The sequence below is a fragment of the Embiotoca jacksoni genome, unplaced genomic scaffold, assembly GCF_022577435.1.
Source record: "Embiotoca jacksoni isolate LCO1_2020_lvr unplaced genomic scaffold, fEmbJac1.0.p SCAF_1, whole genome shotgun sequence".
Lineage (NCBI taxonomy): Eukaryota > Metazoa > Chordata > Actinopteri > Embiotocidae > Embiotoca > Embiotoca jacksoni.
In genome coordinates, this window is record NW_027185229.1 from 20,243,277 (window position 1) to 20,263,207 (window position 19,931).

Below are 19,931 nucleotides of genomic sequence, written 5' to 3' on the forward strand. Positions count from 1 at the left end.
CGTGAGTGACATTTCCGTCTGTGTTTTCCCTCAGTGAGCCTGGACAGAGAGAGCAAAGATAACCAGTGGCTGGGAGTTACAGTCAAGAGTCAGGGAATTGGAGGCAAAGTGGTGGTGAGTAACATGTACATTGTGGACATTCATTCAGGCTGTGTGTGGTTCATCTATTGAGTTGTTATTTATGAAGTTGAAGACTGGATCTCCTGAGTGAGTCTTTAAACAGTATAGAATATCACAGTTTAAAAATCTAAGGCCAAGACACACTAATGCCATTTCCTGTCCCTCACCAGACCTGTGCTCACCTGTACGAGCTGAGGCAACGTGTAAGTAAACCTTCAGAGACGCGCGATCCCATTGGACGCTGCTACGTCCTGAGCGAGGACCTGACAGAGCGAGATGACCTGGACGGCGGGGAATGGAAGTTCTGCGAGGGTCGGCCGCAGGGACATGAGCAGTTTGGTTTCTGTCAGCAGGGCCTTTCTGTCAGCTTCACCCCAGACAACAACTTCATTCTGTTCGGAGCACCTGGAACCTACAATTGGAAAGGTAACGTGTCTGATTGAGACAAGACAAATCAAAAAGTTGTTGGTTTTACGAATTTGAAAACCCTCTGAGGCAAATCTGTGTGTTGTGATTTGGGACTCCATAGGTGACATGACCACCATCTTACTATTGCCTTCTAAAGACGAGGAGAAAGATTTGTTACTAAAATTTTGTATTTATTTCATTGTCTAATTTATATCGATTCCTCCTCTTATGCCTATGATGAGTGCTGCACCATAAAAATGTGGAGATAATTTACAGTGGATGTAAAAATAACATGAAAAGAATTCCTGTTGCAACTGCTGAAAGAGAAATAAGACAGGCAATTTATATAAACTGTCTAATTAAAATAGTCCTCCTAACGGGACAATGTATTTTAATGCATGAGCCAATCTATTGATTGAACACAAATTATGCAGAACAGCAGCATGCACTTAATCAAAGAAAGCTCTGAGATTAAATTAAATCAGTTACTGGATTTATTTATATTTTATTGTCATAGACTGCCACATGAAATCGAAGCTCTGTGCTTTGCTGCGTTATCATCTTAATTATACAATTCACATTTTAAAACACTAAAATATTCTATTCTAGTTTACATTCTGTATAGGTAATTGATGTTTCTGACTCAACTGAATTTGATCTTATAATGCCTGGTGTCTTTGGTAAAGGCAGTACATGTAGATCGATATAAACTGTGCAACTGTGTTCAAAAATGACAAAATGCATTATAAATTGGGCGGATTTTTGAGTGTGCCATTGTTGAACAGTCATCTCACATAGTGCAGTGCACCAAATAAATAAAAGGAACTCTTGACAGCTAAAAAAAAATTACAAATAGATTTCCAATGGTGGCTTGATCACTCCAGAAATGTCTAAAATGTTTAAAAATATATGTAAACATTTTGCTGTTGATTTGTGAAGTTTCATTTTCCCTTTGCAGTTTGATTGAAAACCAATATCACGTGTTTTGTATCATATCCTGTTAATGGTGAAGTATGGTAATATCATTTGTATGCTCACTTCTTAAACACTATACCATGATGATCTGTATGCAGTACATATTTTAGAGAATTAGTACGTATTCTTGATTTGGTACACGACGTGTGCATGTGTCTGTGGTCTTTTGTCCGCCTTGTACGACGTTGTGCAAATGTTTCCTTGTTGCTTTGCTGTGCCTTTTAACTATTTCCTTTCTAGGTGAGATGCGCGTCCAGCTCCTAAACCAGACTCTGCTTGACCTCGGTTTATATGACGACGGACCCTACGAGGTGGCTGATCAGAAACAGCTTAATGCCCAGCTCATCCCTGTGCCCTACCACAGTTACCTGGGTAGGATTTGCCCTCCCTGCTCACTGCTGCCTCCGCACAGGAGAGAAAGAGAGGGCTGGGGGAGGATGATGCCACGGCTCAGACCGCACCCCAACATGGCTGACTCAACACCAGGAACTAGCAGCAGTTAACTACTGCTAACCTGCCCGCCAGGGAAAAATTGGTTTAATGTCCCTCTAACTCCCCGGGGATTATTTCTGGCTGAGCCTATCAGTGTATGACTCGTAAGACCCTGAATAGGACTCCACCTCATTTTTCAAACATTTTGTCACTGTGGGGTAAAATGTGACCTGACATGAATTCTTACGATGCCGGTGCTGGCATCATTTCTTGGGCAAACGAGGGAAGAGGGAACAACCGTGATGTTATCCTCATTCCAGCCATCGCTGAGTTGGTGCGATGACTTCAGGGTACAGTCTGAGCCTGAAACGTCGTCTCTCCGCCAGGGTGCCCGGTGGTTTTTGCAGAATAAACCACTGCGGCGCCACAAAAACAAAGCACCAATCAATGCACCACCTGTCTCACCTGCACCTCCCTCTCTTCTTTTTTTTTTTCTTCCTCTCTTTTCACTCCTTATTTCCCCACACCATTTCACCACCCCACCACTCCTCTCCCACACTCCTCCTTCTGCCTCTTTCCGTCTTTCTTTTCCTTTTTTTTTTGGGCCGTAGGGCTCTTGTTCATGGCTAGCCCCGTTGAAGATGCACTGCTGTACAAAACTCTGGAGCCCTCCAGCCAGCCCACACCGTTTGAGGATGTAGCTCATAATAGCTACTTAGGTTTGTAGGCGTGAAGTGTTGTTTTGGACCGGACCGGGCTTGTAGTGGACGTAGTCACCTCTTCTCCGTCTTTGTCGTTACCGTTTCTTATTTCACCTTTTGTCTATGTGTAGGTTTTAGTTTATAGTCTATGTACAACATTGGACTGTGTCTTTACTGTTATAAAGAGACAGCTATCCAAAATTTGTATTTTTTTTTCCTAAAATTTTGGTCATTTCATTTCATTTATAATTTCATTCAATATATAATTGAATTTGAGTTTTAAGTTTTGGGATGGCCTTTTTTTGTTGTTGTTGTTGTCTCAAACTGGTTGTTGAATGGAAAAGATAGTTGTCTCTTTGAGTAACAGAAGGGTCTTTGTCTGTTCTTTCTGCAGTTCTTTGTTATTTCCAGTGTGTGGAACTCGTTTGTCAGTTTGCATGTGTTTGTCCGGATGAAGCTTTCCAGGGTATCTTGGTGGTGGTTTCCTTGTCGATTTGTTGTAGTTTTACTAAACAGTGCTTAAAGGGTTTAACTAACGTACAGCGTACTTTGAACTGAATGCCGGCATCAGCATGCTAACATGTTCACTGTGACAATGCCGACATGCTGATCTTTAGCAGGTATTCCCCTCGTTAGTTTAGCGTGTTAGCATGCTAACTTCTGCTAACTATCACTAAACACAAGTACAACTGAGAATGATGGGAATTATTATGCGTTTCATCATAAACCAAAGTAAACCGTCCTCATACCAAAATGACAAAACGGTACACGTGAGTGTTTTCAGCACCCTCTGCAGGACTGACATGTCCTCAATGATAGGTTAGGTTAGGTAGCTCATTTGCTGAAATGGCATACGTGACCATTTGAGAGTACTAGAGACAGGCATACTGGACTTCATTGTTATAATAACGGTAACAAACACATCATGTTCTTAAATGGTCACAGCTCGGTTATATTTAAGCACCCGAACTACTGGTTTAGATTTAGAAAAAGATCATGGTTTGGAATAAAATGTATGTGATGTATGTTAAGTACAAACAAAAGCCAACAAGCAGTCTTCAGGTTGAAAGTCCTGTGTCTGATCCATCCAGCCACCCCGACCTCCTCCCGACACGGACTTGATCACTCTTTTATACTGCGTAACCAAACTCCCTCCTTTGCTCCGGTCATAATTACTACGGCCACTACAGGTTGCAATAAATGTAAATATCCATATTTATATTCTTTAGCATTTTTGACATTATAGTTCAGTACAACCCGTGCTGTATGAAGCTGCTTTCATAAGCAGCCTACAGGCTAATGTCGTGTTTTAGTGGAGAAGGTCTTTACATTTTGACCTGATGAAATCACGTTCAGAATTAAGTTGGTACAATTAGTCTAATGGTAAAATGGATACCTGGATCAAATTGTATGGCTAGTCTGGATGGAAAATTTCACTCTCAGATCTCAACCTAATTGTGGCACAAGACATAATGTCAGGGTACCACCAGAGACACTGAAACTGATCCTCTGGATACCATGAATGTTTTTACAAAACATTTCAAATCCACTAAAAGTGGTGGACCATCCATACAGCCACAGCTTTTCAAAGACATATATCAAGAAAATATCCCGTTATTTTAAGAAAGGGTTTTGAGACGGTTTGTTAAGAATCTGTTTGTATTCAGTGGCTGTAGGTATCTACTGCTGAACAGGAAGTATTTATCGTTACTGTGGGGTTCCAGTTATAATTTTTCACTAAGTGCATGGATCCACTATAAATTTCTTTATTCACATTCCTCCAAGCCTGCTTACCCTTTAACTCACCATATTGAGCCGTCTCCTTGACAACACTAATTCCCACATGACCTTTTAGCCTTCCTTTATAACTCACATGTCTTCATTGATCCTAACCAGATACTATGCTACACCTATGCATGCTTACTAAAAATGGCACAGGCTTTTGTAGAAATTTGTACCTCACACATGTTGTCACTCATTCATTCTAATTTATTGTGTTGATGAATACAAGAAAATATTTCTTTTACCTCCTTCAAGGCCAAATTAAATCCAGTCCAGAGAATATTTTTGATGCAGGTTATTAAGGTAATGGGACAAGGCCAGGTTTTATAGATTTTACAATGTTGAAACCTAAAACCAATAGAAAATGTACACCTGATAAATGAAGAGAATTACATATGACAGGAAAAAAAACCAACAGCCTTTTAAATACCTTTTAAATTGAAAAAAAACCTTTTTATAACGACATCCACCCTTTACAAATAATTTCTCTGGCCTGTAATGAGGAGAAAGCAAGTGACCGCTGTTGCTCCTGCCTTTGTTAGGCCCCTGCAGGGTCCCCATGTGCTTTAAAAACCCTGTGCTCCATTAAGCCTCTATTCCCTATTTAGCTTTACAGTGTCGAGCTTGTTGCAGGCCTTTGTGTTAAAAGCCACCCTGTGTAGAAAAAGTAGCACCGTGTCTCCACCCGTTGGTTTTATTGGAGCTGCAATGTTGCATTCCACACCTGCCACCCTGGAGCTGCTCACTGTGTCTGTTTTGTCTCCCTCTGCATGTTTACTCAGGACTAACAAATGTGTCCTGGTGGACTATCATCCCCCCTTTTCACACCCTCCGTCTGCTTTTTAAACTAGCAAAGCAAATGCATGTGGTTGCTTGTGTTCAGTCGAAATGTTTGATATGATGTGTCATTTTTCACAGTTTGATAAGAAAATTTTTAACACAATGTTGTCCAGCACTCAACATCCGCCTCCTCTTTCGACTCCCTCCTTTGCTTGACCTGATTTACATGCGAGAGCATCCTCACATTCCTTCGCACACACACACACACATACAGATGTTCATTTTCACAAAGCACACTCACAAAAGGAGAAGCTTGAGGCAATAAATCTGATTAATGTCCTCTTACTATGTTTACACACTGCCTGCACCAGGATCATGAATCTCTTGAGACATTAGACGAAGGCCAATACATCTTCTGTTACTGTCACAATCGGCCATTTACTTTTGCCAGTGGACACACACCAATACGCAAACACAGCACACAAGACATTTACACCCATCATGAGTTTGGCATAAAGTCAATAGTCACTTAAGGCACACATTTCATTAGTGAGAAGATGAGTAGAACATGGCGCACACAGAGGAGATGAGCCCTGGAACCTCACGGTCAATACTAACCCCTGATCCTTCCGTCTCCTCCGTCCTGCCTTCCTCCTTCTTCGTCTTCTTCATCTTCTTTCAGGGTTTTCTGTGGACTCCGCCATGGGCATTATGAGCCTCGGGGAGCTGACCTTTGTGGCTGGTGCACCTCGGGCCAATCACACAGGAGCGGTGGTGCTGCTGAGGAAGGATAACGTGTATCGGCTGGTGCCACAGCACATCTTCTGGGGGGAAGAGCTGGCGTCTTCATTTGGGTATTCAGTGGCCACTACGGATCTCAACAGGGATGGGTGAGAAGTCTGGGTTTTCATCATGAAACAGAACTTGGTGACCAGTGTTATTATAACAAGGAAATACTCTATTATGAGTAAACGTTTGTCATTTTACAAATTTTGCTCAAGTAAAAATACAGAAATCTGAGTGTCATAACTAAAAGTACTCGTAGGCAGAACTGGTTTCTGCACTTTTACATATATTAGTGGAGAATTTTACTGACTGAATTAATATGTTCACAGTATTTCAGATAATGCCCCACAAAAACACAGCTGCTTTACAAGCAGGTTAATCTGACCCGTACTTAAATTTTTTTCCTGCCTCTATTTTTCGCTGTAATCATGATGAGAGCAGAGCAGGAAGTCAAGTGACGTAGTATATAGAATGACAAAGCCTTTTCCTGGGCTGGGTTGGTCTGACACAGACACAAGACTTTACAGAAGACATTTTTTTGGGGGGGTCACAAAGAAGACCAATGTCAACGTTGCCTTATTTTAACTCATTACATAAATTAGCTTACGTAGCGTATTTAATTTAGGCATGTCTCGTACGAAACGTATGCCTTAACATAAATGTACCTATTTTAACCCAAACTATGATCTTTTCCTAAACCCAACCAAATGGTGTTGGTGTCTAAACTTAACCAAACTTTGACCGTGTCACAATTTTAACCACACATTTGTTCCTGTTACCATGATGACAAAGATCTGGCATACCTGTCGCTGGTCATCTGCAACATTCACATGTCATTTTGGCGCATTACCTATCCTATAGTTTCTTCAGTATAAAGACAAGTTGCAAGACCTGGGTACTTTAATCAATGACAATTGTTAATTTTATCCATTTAAATCGTGAAAGTTACCCATAGCTATTGCCGAGTAAAAAGCCCTGGAAATATAGAGTAGTTTAAAGTAGAATAAAATGGAGATACTTAAGTAAAGTACCTCAAAATTGTGTTTAAGTAGAGGAGTGAATGTACTGTAATGTACTGTAAAAACAGGATGTTTTAGGGGTTGTATTATTTGTAATTCTTTGCCTCTGTTTCTGTCCCCAGCTGGACAGATCTGATTGTTGGAGCTCCAAACTTTTTCGACCGTAAAGCAGAGATCGGTGGAGCTGTTTATGTGTATCTAAACCCCTTCGGTCACTGGGACGATCAGGCTCGGCCCATCCGTCTCAATGGGACGTATGACTCCATGTTTGGGATGACAGTCAGCAACATCGGAGATCTGGACCAGGATGGATACGGAGGTGTGAGCAATGTTTTCTTATTTACTGAGTTCACAAGTGAATAATGAGCTCATGGTATAATTTTTGCTTAGGAAACTGAACTTTTTTTCTTAACGCAGATGTATACTAAACATTCATGTGTTTAAATTTTAATCTAAGACTAAAATTATTTAACACAAAAAGTTATTGCTGCAATGTAATGGGTAAGTAAATCCCTGTTGCTGTGAATGACTATAAAGGTAATCAACTTTCAGAGGGTGATAACAGAAAAAGCCAGTCTGGGTTCAGTTTCAGCTGCCTTTCTTTACAATAATGAGATTTAAATGGTTTTCATTGTGTAACACCAGTTACCAATATTAATAATATGAGGCACAATTATGCTATTTTGTGTTTAGTATGTGTTCTGCACTGGGAGATTTTAAATCAGTTTGTTTTGTATCTGTTCAGATATTGCTGTGGGAGCGCCGTTTGATGGCGACGGAAAAGTTTTCATCTACAGAGGCTCACATGCTGGAATTGAGACCAAACCTGCTCAGGTCAGTTCACTTCACCTAATTACTGAACAGAGGAGATAAAAATGGGAAAAAAAAGATAAAAGATGAGATGGGAGTATCAGTTTTCTGTATCCCATTAGGTGCTGGACGGCCGTGACTTTGATGTGAGATGTTTTGGATACTCCATCTCGGGTGGTTTGGATATTGACAACAATCATTATCCAGATATTGCAGTGGGCTCTCTTAATGACTCGGTGGTTCTCTTCAGGTGAGAAATAGACTCATTTAAACATTGAAATCAGATTGGCAAATACATATTGATATCAATCATTATTTGACAGGTGAGAAAATGTCCAATCTTTTACCATTTGGCTCAAAATCTATTTAATTTTTTAAATTTTTAACTAATTATACAATGAAGGCATGCCATCTATATGATAGATATAATAGAATAAGATATGTGAAGAACAAGTGGGGTTATAAATCTTTTGTCTTCATCCTTTTGCAAAAAGTTACTCATGATTTGTTCCATTGACACATTTTTCTCTGATTCTCTTTGTACTCAAGGTCCCGTCCAGTCATTCATGTGGTCAGAGAAATATCCATTGACCCCCAATACATTGATTTGGCGCAGTACAATTGCAAGGGGAGAGATGGAGTCTGGTAAGAACTAACACTGCAGCTAACTGCCATGATAACTAAACTGTGTTTTTGAAAATATAATTTAACAATCAGTGTTGTAGTCTGACAGCTTCTAAAAATATACTTTTTTTTCTTCTCACTCTCTACCATGTTGGTTTTATAGTGTGGAGGTCAAGGCCTGCTTCATGTTTACAGCCCACCCAGGACGCTACTCACCACACATTAGTAAGTCACACCTAATTTTTCATAACTGTTTTGGTTCCTCTCACAGGTGGGACTTCATATCACTCCCCACAGTGACAGGAATCATTTCTATTTACAGTAGAAAGTAACATTAATTAATTAGGAATAAAGCACAGCTGTCTAATATGGCATCCCCATAGATGAGAGTTCACTCTGTGTTTTGCCCCTGGTGGGCTCCTTAAGTGCTCTCTGTGTGTGTCCTGACATTTTCTGTTAATCAATCCCTCTCTCTCCCTCTATGCATTGCACCTATTCTACTCCCTTCAAGCCCTTGTGGTGCACTTTGAAGCCGACACAGAGCGCAGGAAGCTGGGCCTCCCGCACCGTGTTAACTTCCTGGGCCGCAGTTCTCTGGATCCGGAGTACACGCAGACAGAAGAAGTGGAGCTGCATCAGCAGGGTCACACTGTGTGCACCACCGCCGTCTTCCAGATGCATGTCAGTGACTTACACCTGGTAGTTCGTGGTTTTGGTTCTTTCTTTTGCTATAGTGGGCAGAAAATGTTTTTTTTTTTTTTTTTTAATGTATTAAATATTCTTACTTTCCGTTAAATATTTTGACATGAGCCAGAAATCCCCACTTTTTTTCCACCCTAAGTCTTTGACCAAATCTTTTGTTGACCTTCAATCCTTTATTTTTTGTCTTTTCAGGAGAGCATCCGTGATAAACTGCGTCCCATCTCTTTGGCGATAACCCACACTATCAAGCCAGTGCCGCCACACAGACACTCTGCTAAGAAGCTAGAGAAGCTGCCGCCCATCCTGAGTGTCTCCTCCTCAAACACGTTGCATTATGAGGTCTGCAACAAAACAGAATATTTGTGATTGGGGTTTGATTATTATGGGCTACTCCTGCTCATAAAAAACTCAAAGCCTTATCTGCTTTTCATCAGCATAGTTGTTCTGCATTAATTTAGGCTCAAAATGTATGTTTTGTTGAAATATAAAATGTTTTGTCAAAATACACAGATTCAACCTGTTGTTGTCCCAGTACTGCTTGTTCTGATTTTTTTTTGTTAAAAAACAGTTACTTTACATCACCTCATTTAAATGCAGCACTGGAAAGAAACAGGAACCCCACTTGAGTTTAGGCAAAGCAAACTTCACTGAGATAGTTTTATGATGATTTATCTTCTTTACCGTCTCACCTGCATACAAGGTTGTGAGTGTGTTGTGTTTTTTTCACTGTTGAATCCACTATTATCTGCTGCTAAATAGGCTTTGTAACCATACTGATGTAGAAAATGTGATGCAATTAAGGTTACTAGTTATTTGCATTATTGATACATCTGTAGATTATTTTCTGCATTGATCAGTTATTTGTACAAAAAACAGTGAAAAAAAAATTTTTTTTAGTACCTGCTAAAAAAAACAACACCACCCACAGCTTGACATTTGTCTCGTTTAACCGCTGAAGGTGAACTTCCTACGTGAAGGATGTGGCAGCGACAAAATCTGCCAGAGCAACCTGAAGCTGATCTACCAGTTTGGAACACGACCCCTGAACTCCGACCTCTTCACCCCTCTCCCAAAGTTAGTACCTGCCCAATCTTTTCTGTGTGAGCTGCATGGATTTGTTGATACATACTACTGCCTGAGAGACTGTTGCCCAGCAACCCACTCCCCCACACAATTTGGTGAACGCAGTGGGACTGATGTCTGTTTTTATTGGCTGCTATTTTCTTGATTTCATGTTTGTTAAATTAACTTTTTGGTACAAGTTTATAGTCGGGTATACTTTCTAATACGCTAATGTGATAAACTATTTGTTTAATTATACTTTATCCTAAAATGTGATCTCTGCTCCCACCATCTTTTTTTGCCTTCATGTAGAGACGAGGACGATGTACAGGTGTTTTCTTTGTCAGACCAGCGGTTGGTGGTGCTGGAGATCACCGTTACCAACATGCCTTCTGACCCTTTGTACCCTGACGAGGATGGTGATGATGCTCACGCTGCTCAGCTGCTTATCTCCCTCCCAAACACGTTGTCGTACGCCGGCTCCAGGATCCCACCACAGGTATGAGCCCTGCAAAGAAAAACACAGGCTTCAATTGGCATTTTAAAGCTGGTATCGTGTACTAGAAAACGGTATGTTCTCTATAAAAGTTTTTGTTTCATATCCTGACTAACTATAGATGAGATGCCAAGCAAACCAAAATGGCTCCCAAGTTGAGTGTGACCTGGGAAACCCCGTCAAACGAAACACTAAGGTAAGTTTTTCAAAATATTAACATCATACAACTTATTGTCATAACAATATATTGCATGCAGTATTTTTATCATATCATTTTAGGAGTTGAAACCCACTAAAACAAAATGATAATTTTATGGAACAACATTGCATCCTGACAGGGAACAAAATCATTCTCTTTTCATTAAAGTTTCAAACGACAAAATACAAGCAGGACCATCAATAAAATACCTTTTTGCTCAGTAACGGTCTTTATTTTGTCTGTTCACTTGATGTATTTATGTATGTTTGTTCAGCTTAAATTCTCCATCAACTTGAGCACATCTAACATCACCATAGAGACCACTGAGTTGACGGCAGATCTCTTACTGACAACGTAAGTCGTATTTTCTCTGACAGTAATGTGACAACATGGATCAGTGTTTTAAGCCGAGTCAAAGTTTCGATCACTTTAATTTACGCATGTGGCTTACTTAGAACAAATAAATCTTTGATATGAATTTGTTCATTGTTTTTTCCTCAGTATCAGTGAACAGCCTGACTTGGATCCAGTCACAGCTTACGCTAAAGTTGTGATAGAGCTCCCTCTGTCTGTCAGTGGGTGAGTAAACAGTGCAAACTCCTTATTGAGGCTGTATTATGTTTTACATTGAGGGTGATGTTTAAACCCAGGAAACCATAGTTTTATGTCTGCACCATCCCAATAAATGGAAATAAAATAGATTTATTGTGCATAATTTTATACTGGTTTCCCCAAAATTCAGCCTAACATGCGACTAACTTCCTCTGGAAACTTGTGGATCATCTCCAGAGGATCTAAAAAGTCCTGTGGGTTCAAACAGTGTTTGGAATTTCGGTTTGAAATGACTAAAAAGCCATGCTTTTACGTATTTGAAAACCTAATGGCTGCTTTCAGACCAAAAATTAATTCAAGTTTTTAGGCATAATTAAATTAAAATTGCTTAATAGTAGTTGTGAGGGACGTGCTGTGATTTCAGCCTTGCTCACTGGTGAAAGCAGCAAAGCTACCAATGATGCTGTGTGATTCTTTATTCAGCTGTCTGACACTCGAATGTGATCGTATTTTGCCGTAGACTCGCTCGTCCTCACCAGCTGTTCTTCAGCGGCACAGTGAGGGGAGAGAGTGCCATGACCAGACTGGAGGACATTGGCAGCCCTGTGGATTTTGAGTTTGTGGTGAGGGAAGAGTTTGTGTTTGTCTGGGATGCTCTCGTGTCTGTACGTGTTTGCTACGCGTAAACAAGTGATCATTGTTATGTTTGAGAAATTAAACAATAAGTAATTAGTATTTAACTTAGATTAATTAAATGATTTGATAGAAGGAAGAAAGATATCTTAATATAATCTGTCTGGCAAAAACACATAAAACATTTACAGATATGCTTTCAGTACAATACAAAAAAAAAAGAAACAAGAATAAAAACTGCCAACAATTATACTTTCTTATATAATATACTGTACATCTTTTTTTCTGTCAGGTTGCTAATCCTGGGCAAGCTCTGCAGACGCTCGGCTCTGCCTTCCTCAACATCATGTGGCCGCTTGAGCTGGCCAATGAGAAGTGGCTCCTGTATCCCGCCAGCCTGAAATTTGAGGGCCACCCAGACACCCACTGCACCCCCGCAGGAGCCTTGAATCCTCTGAAGCTGCAGAGCTCCTCACCTGCAGAGCTTCCACAGCCTGTCAATCATGTGGTAAATGGATGATAATCTGCCACAACAACAAAGAACAAGCACATTTGTTTATGGATATTATACACAAACAAGTGTGCGAAATGGAGAGCATGATAAGATTTCTCTAAAATGTTGAGGAATGCATCCTTCATGAGACACATACAGAGGATGTCAACTATTCAGCAAAACATCAGTGTGGTTAAATGATTTGTTTCTGGATTTGGATAGAACATGTCATTAGAAGGACTTCGAAAACAACATCCTTTATGTCCAAACAAACTTTCTTTCAACAGACCAACAGAACACGGCGCTCCCACCCGGAGGAGGAAGGCAAAGTGACGACAAAAGGCAGCGTGGGACGAACCACACCAGCTGTGGCAGCTTCAGAGAGACGCAAATCGCTCAAACTGGTACGAGGAGAAAGCCAGGAGAGAAAAATGATCTAACTGACTCCCTGCTAATAAACACAGGCGACTGAACCTTAGAATGTAGATACACAAATAAAGAGTTGCAGGATTTGTTACTTTTGCTTTTATAGCTGTTTATGTGGCACCAGTTTAATTAGCAACGTACCCCAGAGTGCTCAGTTGTCATTTTGTTCTGCAGGATTGTCTCTTGGGCTCGGCACGCTGTGTGCTGTTCCAGTGTCCTCTCCACAGCTTCTCTGGTCAGGCTGTCCTCAAGATCCATGCCAGGCTGTGGAACAGCAGTTTCATAGAGGTAAAAACATCTTTACATCAGCACCTTTCTGTACATTACTCACAATCTCAGTTTCAGTCCAACTGTTACTGATTGCTGCTGGCACTCGCATTCATCTCAGTACACGACTAATGCAAGTGAATGAGTGATAACAGCAGCAAGTGCATGTACATGACCATAAATGAAAGATGTTAGGAAGTTTATATATTAAGGGACTCAGTAATCTGCTTGGCCTCTGAGTCACAGGCATGTTTATTATCCTCTGGATCGTAGAGTAACAAAGAATATAGATTCAATATTTTAGTTTAAAAATGACGGATGGACGTTTTTTGGAAACTCATTCGGAACTCAGAAATTATTATAATTTTATTATTTAACAACGTTATTAAAATTATTTATAATGTTATTATAATTATCAAAATGTCCCTACTGTCTATAGACTTCCTCAAATTTGGTACAGATGTTCACTTGGCTTTAAGTTTGTGGCCATAACTCAAGAATTGATATGCTATTCATGACAGAATTTGTGAGAAATTCTTTTATCCCTAAGGTCAACTTCGCTGTTGAGCAAGAATCCTTTTCTTGCCATTATTCAACACCATGTCTCAGAAACAGAAAGGGTGATAGTGACCATATTTCACATTTTTATTGGAAACTAAATTGGTGACAGTAATCTTGGGTGTTCACCTTGAAACTGTGCTGATTGGGTTTGCAGCAACAACTTTGAGTCATTGTCCACTGTCCTTTTACAACTTGGTGTTCTATCAGAATCAGTGTCTAAATTCCACTATAGTCTTCACTACATAAAACTCAATATTTATGTAGACGCAGATGTAATCTGCAATTTGATTGGTTGGTGAAATCGCCCAAATGTCAGATGGTAATTGTAGTTTATATGATGTATTGGTTTTGTGTCTGAGCACAGTGTGTGTAAGATAAAATATTAGTCTGCCCACCAGAAAAATAACATTATGCAATTTTAAATCAACCAGAGAATATATCCCAAAATCTACCATGCCATTCATTAGTTTCACCTGTTCTCTTTCACCTACTGACAGTGGTTTCTCTTGCTTTGTCTCAGGAGTTTCCTGCAGTTAGCGCTCTGGAGCTGCTGGTCAGAGCCAACATCACTGTGAAGTCCAGCATCAAACACCTGGTCCTCAAGGATGCTGCTGCACAGGTAGACCTTTTTAATAAAACACTTTGACTACCTTTTGACTACCTTGAGCAGCTGTTATTGTTATGGATCGTGTACTTAGGCATTTAAATTTGGCAGCACAAATACAAGGCAATAACTAACAAATGTGCATGAAAGCACAGAGTCGTAGATTATTTCAGAACTTGCAGCGATAAATATCTCCCGTATTTCTTTCAATTTTGCACTGTGAATCCTCTCCAGGTTCCGGTGATGATTTATCCTGAGCCTGGTCTTGCTGATCAGTACTGGATCCCCTGGTGGATCATCCTAATAGCCATCTTGGCAGGCATCCTGCTGCTGACTCTTCTGGTCTGCATACTGTGGAAGGTAACTCACAGAGTACCAAACTCTCACGCATTTTGCAACACATTGACCGTGCTTGCACCTTTATGTGCGTTCTCACATCTTTCAAGATTCTTAATTAAATTACAGGTCTTTTCAGGTCTTTTAACAGTACTGAAAGTCTTTGTGGTAGACCATTAAAATGCTTGAAATTAGGATGTAAAACTGATTTAGTGAACAGCAATAGTTGAGCCTCAACGTTCTTAGTTGGAGAAATACTGTTATATAGTATTTAAAACTTACTTGTGTAAAAGTACAAAAGTGTTGTTACCAGAATCCTCTGATAGGTGCAAAAGTTTACTGATCTTGCAGAATTTGCTAAATCATTTTATTATATGTTACTGGATTGTTTAAAAGATTGCTTTAACATGTAAGAAACCCATACTATGTAATTGTTTGAAGTTTGAAAAGTAACTGTGGTCACACAATGATTGTAGTGAAGGGAAAGACACAACAGCTCCCCCTGAAATGTAGTGGACGATGAAAGTAATGTACTGGCTATTCAAAATTACAACAAGTAAATGCACTTGGACTTATTTTCCACCACAGTTCAGCAGCCGATATAAACGAGGTCTCTGAAGGTGTCACTTCCTGTCTCTGCACTTGGTCTTACTCTGGAATTTCCTCCTCACTCTCCATGACAGTCGAATTCTTTGTCTGCTCTGATCCGTCCTGTAATCATTTTATTCCCTCCAGCTCAGTCTCATCTGTTCTTTTCCTCTCTTGTACTTGTGTTTGTCCCCTGTGTCTCATTCCCTTTTTGTTGTGTCTCCTCTCAATTCCACCTGGGGACTTTCTGTCCCTGCATCTTCTTTCTGTTGCCTCTCTCTTTGTTTCCCTCTGTTTCTCTGTGGTGATTTGTTGCCTCAGTGTGGGTTCTTCAAACGCAGTGAGCGGCGCCAACACTATGAGACGGAGTTCTATCGTGCCCATTTGGGGGTCCAACCCTCGGAGGCGGAGAAGCAGGCATCAGAACTATAATATAAGAAATATTTCCCTCTGGCCTGCTCTCCCCTCCTCCTCTCCCTCCAAGCGGTAAAAATCCACAGTCGCTTTGTTCGTCGACCCACTATGAGGCCGGTGGTGTTCATTACTGCATGAAATATGAGCACATTTTGGCACAAATGATCCCAAAAGTGAGGTGATGTCAGAGCAGTAATACCCGAGATGGAGGGTAATTGACCTTTTGCTAAGCCCTGCTCCCCTCAGATACTGTTGCTTTGCTTGGCAAGTTTTCCATGCTTAAACGTGTATTAGCTGGGGAGTTTACAGTGATAACGATGACAGATTTACCACTCCAACTTCTTTGTATTCTCTCTCTTTTTTTTTTTTTTAAAGATTTATCCTTAAACTTAAACAAAAGAAGTTGGTTTCTCATTTCCAGTCAGCGACTGCTGACTTTTAAGAGAGAACGGTCTCTGGCAGATTTATAGTTGTAGCCAGCTAGCTAACTAAGCTAAAGATTGCTCCATGAATTGGTTGAAAGCACCATCTATAGGTGCCTTTTTTTTAGTGTTTCCCTTCAACTCGTTTTAAAACAAGAACCCTGTTAAACAGGTAATGGATGTGTATTTGTTACCTACATTATTATTTCCACAATAATATGATTGAAATTCTGCATCCTTTATTGATCCATATACAAATATGTTAATTAACTTTCCAATATAGTTCATATATTGAACTGTGGAGCTCCTACGTCCAAGTATTATTAGTGTGATATGTAAAAATGTAGAATCAGACTTGTTCTATGGAGAAATCCAAAGTTTTACAGGCCTGCCATGTCCAGTTACTGTTCCTAAGGCTTTGAATGGATGATTGCTCTTTCCGGGGAGGGGTTAAGCAAATGGTCAGTTGTGGTCACAACCGTAAACTGTTCTTCATGGATCGCAACAGCAAGGCAGCTAGTTGTGCTTATAGCCTTTAATATTATACATACGCAATTCATTCAAGCAGAAATTTTGGTTTGAGTCTATACATTTGATTTAAAACGGTTTCCTCTATTCAAAATAGTTTTCCTGGTTAATCTATGCTTTTTGAACACCATCCAGCCGTCTGTCCTTCAGGGCTTTGACATGCCTGTTGTGCTGTGTGTTGTGCCTCTTACTGTTTAATTATCTGCACTTGTTCGTTCTGGCATCTGTCCTTGAAGACCATTCATTTTCATCATGTACTTTTCATGCCGTTTTTTTTTTTATCCAACACCATTTCTATTTGACTTGCATCTCATGAGCAACTTGCTTGTCCGGGTGCCAGAATGCACTTGTCTTTAGGATCACTTGGTGTTTTTGTTAATTTTATTGACTGTACATTTTCTTAATGGCCCTTCACTGTGTTGGTGTGTCTATCACAGGCACTTGATGCTGATTTAGAAACGTAAAGCATGTGGATGTGCTTTTTGAGTGGATGTGCCTTTTCATTAAAATGTCACCTTGATTGCACAAGGTTGTCAGATAAAAAAAAATGTTTCTCATCTGTCTGGAGATGAACGAGAAGACCCTACTTAAAGGAATAAATGAGATTGTGTAGTATACTACTGTTAAACGGCATGAAATTGAATAATAGAGCACTTACTAAAATAAAAGCAACAAATGCAGTTAATGAATGTGATCTTATTGTTTTAAATGACACCAACTAATTATTTTTCCTTTCTTTCCACCCGCTCCATCCATCTACCCTTTTCGTCTTCTGCCTGCACGTGTATCTGCTTTCCTTCCTGCGCCAACAGTGTGGCTTCTTCCGACGGGCTCAATACAAAGACAAACTGCCTCAGTACCACGCGGTGAAGATTCCTCGCGAGGACCGGCCACAGTTCCAGACTGAGAAGTCAGGAGGTGTCCATAAAAAGGAATGGGCCACGCACTGGAGCGACGGGACCTCGTAACTCGCTTTGAAGCTCTGACCGACTAAAATAATTCAAGTGTGGCACTCATTCAGTCTCTGCATTGGGAATAACTGACAAAAAAAAAAAAAAAAAAAGTGCACAAAGACTGGGGTCGTGAAATCTTGTCCACGCTTTACTGCGTCAGTACTTGCATAACGTTGGCCTGTTACACTGTGACTGGATCTATATTCTCCATACTTACCGACTGACGGCTGGCCATAGATAGTCTGTTTATGCTGTGCATCTACAGTATATCACAGTTTAGCAGTAAGTACTGAAGGCCCATAACAATATTCGAACCAGTCTAGCTGCTCAATGTGTTTCCCAGCCGACACGGAGCGTTGATGCTTCCCTGTCTGTCATCAGTGTTGAGTGGCAGAACAAAGGAGGACTGAAAATCAAAGACATGCATGAATGCACAAACATACACAATATTATTGGCTGTATACAAACATTACTGGACATTGTTGATAAAGAAGCCACTGCCCGTGACAAAGACTATTTTTTGCCTTAACTACTGTAAGACTGACGACTGATATGGGCAATGAAAATGTGCATTTATATACATATAAAAATATAAATGATGTTTGGGGGTTTTCTTTTACAACATAGTTAGCACCAGTAAACACTGGGAAGATGTCACTACGTAAAACTGAATGTGTTGTTTTGTGTGCTTGCTGATTTATTGATGACTCTTGGCTGGCTGAACAAGCCATTAAATAAGTTCACCTGATAGTTTTTGTATCGGCGTATTCAAGGTAAAGAACAAAGCCTTTTTTAGTTTTTTTTTATTGTCCTTTTTTTTGTTTTTATAACAGTCAAATGTACTATACATCGTTAGTCAATTGCCTGAGTGAACTTGAAACCATGATACAGCCTATGACATGCCATAGCCATAACACTGTTGTTGCATGAAAACCAAATGTGTCAGAAAAGCAAAGCTATATTTAAAACGTAGTCTGCCCATTTGCTGTTTAAGAATTTGATTTAATAAACCTAACATTGATTTTTTTTTTTAATGGATGTCCTTGTCGTATATGGCATCAACATATGCTCAGTGTATAAAGGAGTTACGGATGAAATCATACCATTGTCTCAATGTAAAACCTTTATGATTATATCTGACTGAATTAGACATGAGATTTTCCAATGACACCACTTTTTTTTTTTTTTTTTTTTTCTTTTTACGGAGACATATTGTAAAGATATTCCAGCAGGACACATCATGACCTCTGTATAAATACTGTCATTGTCAATCTATTGGTTGGACTGTATTAACCCGTTCCTGCTTATGTGCTCCACCCATACCATTTAGGGTGCAATTAATTTCAGTACTGACATTTCTAATTGCTTACAAGTGCCTTACTGTAGAAGCGGCAGGTGTTGATCTGCTGGTTACAAACACAAGGCTACTGCAAATTAGATCATGCTGCCCTGAAACATCTGCTGGACACCTGTGAACAAGCAATCATCCCTCAACACTGAAGCAACACAAAGAGAGGGAAGACTTTTATGAGATCAGAATATGTCGGAACTAGACGAACTTTCTTTGGACCTAATTTGGGTCGATGACGTGGCTGTAAAGCATGAAGAGTCATCTTGTTTTTTTAGGTATTGCTGGACAATCATATATTTGCTGCATGAAGGTCCTGTTGCTGTTCTGACGGTCCCACTTATGGTTTTTTTTGGTCATGATTTAGTGTTTTATTTATTTTTTTGTTTGGCTGCACTGTTTTAACATTGTAAATAAAATAAAAGGAAGTAAGATAAACCCATCAGACAACTTACATCATGTCATCCTCTGCATTTTCAGCCAGTTGAACAGCAAGTGATAAGCCTAACATGGGATATGCTAGAGCTGCAGTTCACTTAGAAAACACAAGGTAGAGGCAAATCTCAAAACAGAAATACCCTGTTTTCTGTGTACTAGTCTGGATTTTTGTAAAAACTAAAAACAACCTGTATCTGTATCTGCAAGATACAGACAAATAATTATAATTATTGTATGTAAATGTTGCCAATTAGTAAGAAGCAAAAACACAATCACAAGATAATAACAGCAGTTTTATAGAATAAATATGCATTATTTTATTTAAAATTTTCATGGAAATGTTTGCCTGACTTGTGTTTGTCGGCATTAAGATACCCAAATTTCACCATAAGGACCGAGAGGTACATCAAATATTAAGTTTAACATAGCTTCTTGAATGAGTCTTCTTGAAGGAGGTATGAAGGTACCTGGT

The 19,931-nt window shown here is 39.8% G+C and overlaps 1 protein-coding gene across 6 annotated transcripts in view; it reads left to right on the forward strand.

Annotated features, from left to right (window-relative positions):
- The window catches only part of itga7 (integrin, alpha 7), a 35,610-nt gene extending 16,147 nt beyond the window's left edge, over positions 1-19,463 (forward strand). Inside the window, exons 3-26 of one of the 6 annotated variants that reach the window (XR_011178130.1) lie at positions 35-114; positions 291-546; positions 1,744-1,875; positions 5,881-6,088; positions 7,126-7,322; positions 7,749-7,837; positions 7,936-8,063; positions 8,363-8,458; positions 8,601-8,662; positions 8,949-9,136; positions 9,332-9,478; positions 10,098-10,213; positions 10,514-10,700; positions 10,819-10,893; positions 11,171-11,250; positions 11,398-11,475; positions 11,969-12,071; positions 12,374-12,589; positions 12,862-12,978; positions 13,175-13,288; positions 14,349-14,447; positions 14,667-14,792; positions 15,678-15,842; positions 17,533-17,612. Coding sequence is in view for 5 of the 6 variants with exons in the window: in XM_069146558.1 (XP_069002659.1) it covers positions 35-114; positions 291-546; positions 1,744-1,875; positions 5,881-6,088; positions 7,126-7,322; positions 7,749-7,837; positions 7,936-8,063; positions 8,363-8,458; positions 8,601-8,662; positions 8,949-9,136; positions 9,332-9,478; positions 10,098-10,213; positions 10,514-10,700; positions 10,819-10,893; positions 11,171-11,250; positions 11,398-11,475; positions 11,969-12,071; positions 12,374-12,589; positions 12,862-12,978; positions 13,175-13,288; positions 14,349-14,447; positions 14,667-14,792; positions 17,533-17,688 (3,050 nt within the window). In the remaining variant the exon portion in view is untranslated. Of the gene's footprint in view, positions 1-34; positions 115-290; positions 547-1,523; positions 1,545-1,743; positions 1,876-2,546; positions 2,655-5,880; positions 6,089-7,125; positions 7,323-7,748; positions 7,838-7,935; positions 8,064-8,362; positions 8,459-8,600; positions 8,663-8,948; positions 9,137-9,331; positions 9,479-10,097; positions 10,214-10,513; positions 10,701-10,818; positions 10,894-11,170; positions 11,251-11,397; positions 11,476-11,968; positions 12,072-12,373; positions 12,590-12,861; positions 12,979-13,174; positions 13,289-14,348; positions 14,448-14,666; positions 14,793-15,677; positions 15,843-17,532 lie in introns of those variants that run through there. The other 5 variants (XM_069146558.1, XM_069146567.1, XM_069146577.1 and 2 more) reach the window with 5 other exon arrangements.
- Positions 19,464-19,931: the final 468 nt, after the last annotated feature.